The 3001-nt window shown below is 47.3% G+C and overlaps 1 protein-coding gene across 1 annotated transcript in view; it reads right to left on the bottom strand.

Moving 5' to 3' along the window:
• The window catches only part of Vps33b (VPS33B late endosome and lysosome associated), a 22576-nt gene extending 19810 nt beyond the window's left edge, over window positions 1–2766 (bottom strand). Inside the window, exon 1 of the mRNA XM_021166463.2 lies at window positions 2361–2766. Coding sequence (XP_021022122.1) covers window positions 2361–2456 — 96 coding nt within the window. The 5' untranslated portion in view covers window positions 2457–2766. The remainder of the gene's footprint in view (window positions 1–2360) is intronic.
• Window positions 2767–3001: the final 235 nt, after the last annotated feature.

Genomic DNA, 3001 nt, shown 5'->3' with positions numbered 1-3001 from the left:
AAAAAAAAAAAAAAAAAAAAAAAAAAAAAAAGACAAACCAGGGCTAAGTGGCTCAGTGATGAAGTATTTGCTGTGAAAGTGTACAGACTGGACTTCAGATTCCAGCACCCATGGAAACAGCGGGTGGACATGTTGGGCCACTTGTACTTCCAGCACTCTTCAGGCAGAGGAAGGATCCCTCCAGCCAGCTGCCAGGCTAGACTAGTCGGGATCAGCAAGTTCTAGGTTCCACGGAGAAAACTTGCCCCAGCAAATAAGGTAGACAATGATGCAGAAAGACTACCATTGCCAACCTTGGACCTCCCAATACATGGGCACATGTGTATACACATACCCATACACATGTGAACACGCATGCCTACATGCATGTACACATGTGAACATGTACACATGTGAACACGCATACCTACATGCCACATGCACAGACAAAAAGAAAGAAAAAAACCCCACAGAAATTAGTATGGGGAAGGTAATACTGCCCAGAGAGTCCTTATGACCTTGGCCTTGTGGTGCCTCTTCTGCCACAATACTCTCCACTAATAAGGTTCTATCTTAGTCTCTCCTACTTGGAGCACTTATCTTGCCATTCTCCACATACCTTTTGAAACACTTTCATGTGCAAATCTCTACGCTAGCATTATGGGACATACAAAGGAGAAATACCATATGGTCCTGTGTCCCCTATGGTTCTTCCAAATTCTAGGTTCCATCCCAGCCCTTCTACTTGTCAGCCGCTCTTCCCTCCCCCTCCCCCCCCCTCTCTCTTGGCTAGAACCTAGGGTTCCAAAGGAGAGAAATGGAACTATACAGTGAGGAACAGCCATAGTCCCTGACTACTAGCACTTTAACTTCACTTCAACTCCAAATTAATCAACTTTCTCCACTTAGCCTCTTCCTCTGTGTGTGTGTGTGTGTGTGTGTGTGTGCCCACGCAAATTTTGTGTCTACATGCATTTGACTTACACGTGTGTGCTTTTCAGTTTCGTTCAATGTTGGCACAACAACTTTTCACTAAGCACCTGCTATGTGGCTGACTCTCAGCTCAGTACTTGATGCTGGGCAGAACACACACTATTCCTATACCTGAGAGGCTTCCATGAACAATAAGCAAACCATTACAATGACAGTAGCAACACTACTGTCCTAATAACACAGACTAATAAAAGGCCAAGTCAACTTTGCTCCTTCCTCAATATTTACAACTAATCGATGTCTCTGAATGTTCTTTCACTGTAATTTATAAATCTTTCGCAAGTCAGGTGTGCTGGCAAATTCCTGTAATGCTAGCACTTGGGGAGGCTGAATCAGAGGTATTGCCAGAGGATATCCTGGGCTACATAGTACAACCTAAAGAAACAAAACCAACAACAAAACCCCATCATTTCTCTCCTTTCTACTGCCATCACTTTTTTGTAAGCTTTTACTACTTTAATCAGTATTCTCTGAACTAGCCTGCTGTCCAATTGCTCTTCGGTACAAACCACTATGGCAAACATTGCTTCACACTACAAATGGGTGTGAGTCTTCAGCCTGCTGTGTAATTTGTTTGGGTTTGATTTTTGTTGTTGTTTTTTTTTGTTTGTTTTTGTTTTTCGAGACAGGGTTTTTCTGTGTAGCTCTGTCTGTCCTGGAACTCTGTAGATCAGGCTGGCCTCAAACTCAGAAATCTGCCTGCCTCTGCCTGTGAAGGAATGAATGCACTGGGATTAAAGGTGTGTATGACCACCCCTTTCTTTCCCATGGGGTACAATGGATGAAACCGAGAACCCTGCCTGGGCAACTGTCTAACCACTGAACTTTATTTCCAACCTACAATGTAACTTCTGTTAGCTCTTTCCTCTGCTCATGCATCTGTCCTTCCCTGCATCTAGCAGCCCGACTGCCTGAATGGAGCACCATGTTCCTGCTCCAGAGAAAGCATGTTTATTCTTCAAACTCTAGATCTCAGGAAACTCTTAGATCGCCCCAGCTGTTGTTTATTCTAAACTTTTCAGGTAGTCTAGAATTCACTTACCATCCAACACCCTTTAGGGGTCATTATTTCATAGGGCATCTCCTGGAATGTAACTAGTGACAGAGGTATTTCAACTGTATTTCCATCTCCAGTGATGCCTGGCACAAGTGTGTCTTTTTCATTTGCACAGAGGCTGGCAATTTCCATTTATTCTCTGGCCAGGTCTCAAGCAACTGTTACTACTCTGGTTTTTCCTGTTGACCGCCCCATTTTGGACCTGCCTCAGAAGCTCAAAGAAAAAAAAAAAAAAAAAACAAAAAAAAACCAAGGGACTCAGCAAGGAAGAAGTCACATTGAGGGCCACACTGTTGACGCAATAAAGGCGCCGGCCACGGCAGGCACTGACCTGTTCTAGCAGATAGATGAGCTGGTCCCGAGCCAGCCTCTTGAGCATAGAGAAGTCGGGAAGCTCAGGGGCGTCCAGCCGGTGGGGAAAAGCCATGGCAGCGGTCACCTGAGCCACCGTGTGAGAGCAGCAGAATGCTCCCTGTTCTGCAAAGGCCGGCGACAGCCCAAGGTGTTACTGCAGGCTGGTACCCCGCTTGCCTGGGCTCTGGATCCCAGGACCCCCAAGGGGCCCTCGCTCCTCTGCCGAACTCGACGGATGAATGACCGACCACCTCCCGGACAGACGGCCACAGGCTCAGGCGACTCTCCTCGGAGACCTACAGTCACTGGTCCCGCCCGAGTCCACTCAGCCTGTCAGCAGGATTCCCAACGACATCCGCACACTCGGCAGCGTGCCAGGGAACCCCGCCTCCTACCCAGAGAAAAGCCACTTCCTAGACATCCCGGAAGTCCGGGTCTCCCAGTTAGCGCTTAGAGCACTGGAAGGGGACGGCGGCCGGGAAGGGACATTTAAAAACGGGAGTGACTCTTTTTACAGGTTTACTTTGTGTGAATGTGAGCGGTGTGTGTGTTTGAAACCTAGTCTACAGAGCGCAGTGTGTGTGTGTGTGTGTGTGTGTGTGTGTGTGTGTGTGTGTG

The sequence above is a fragment of the Mus caroli genome, chromosome 7 (assembly GCF_900094665.2).
Source record: "Mus caroli chromosome 7, CAROLI_EIJ_v1.1, whole genome shotgun sequence".
In the NCBI taxonomy this organism is placed as follows: domain Eukaryota; kingdom Metazoa; phylum Chordata; class Mammalia; order Rodentia; family Muridae; genus Mus; species Mus caroli.
Note: the sequence above shows the minus strand (reverse complement) of the source record. Positions and strands in the feature narration are given on the sequence as shown.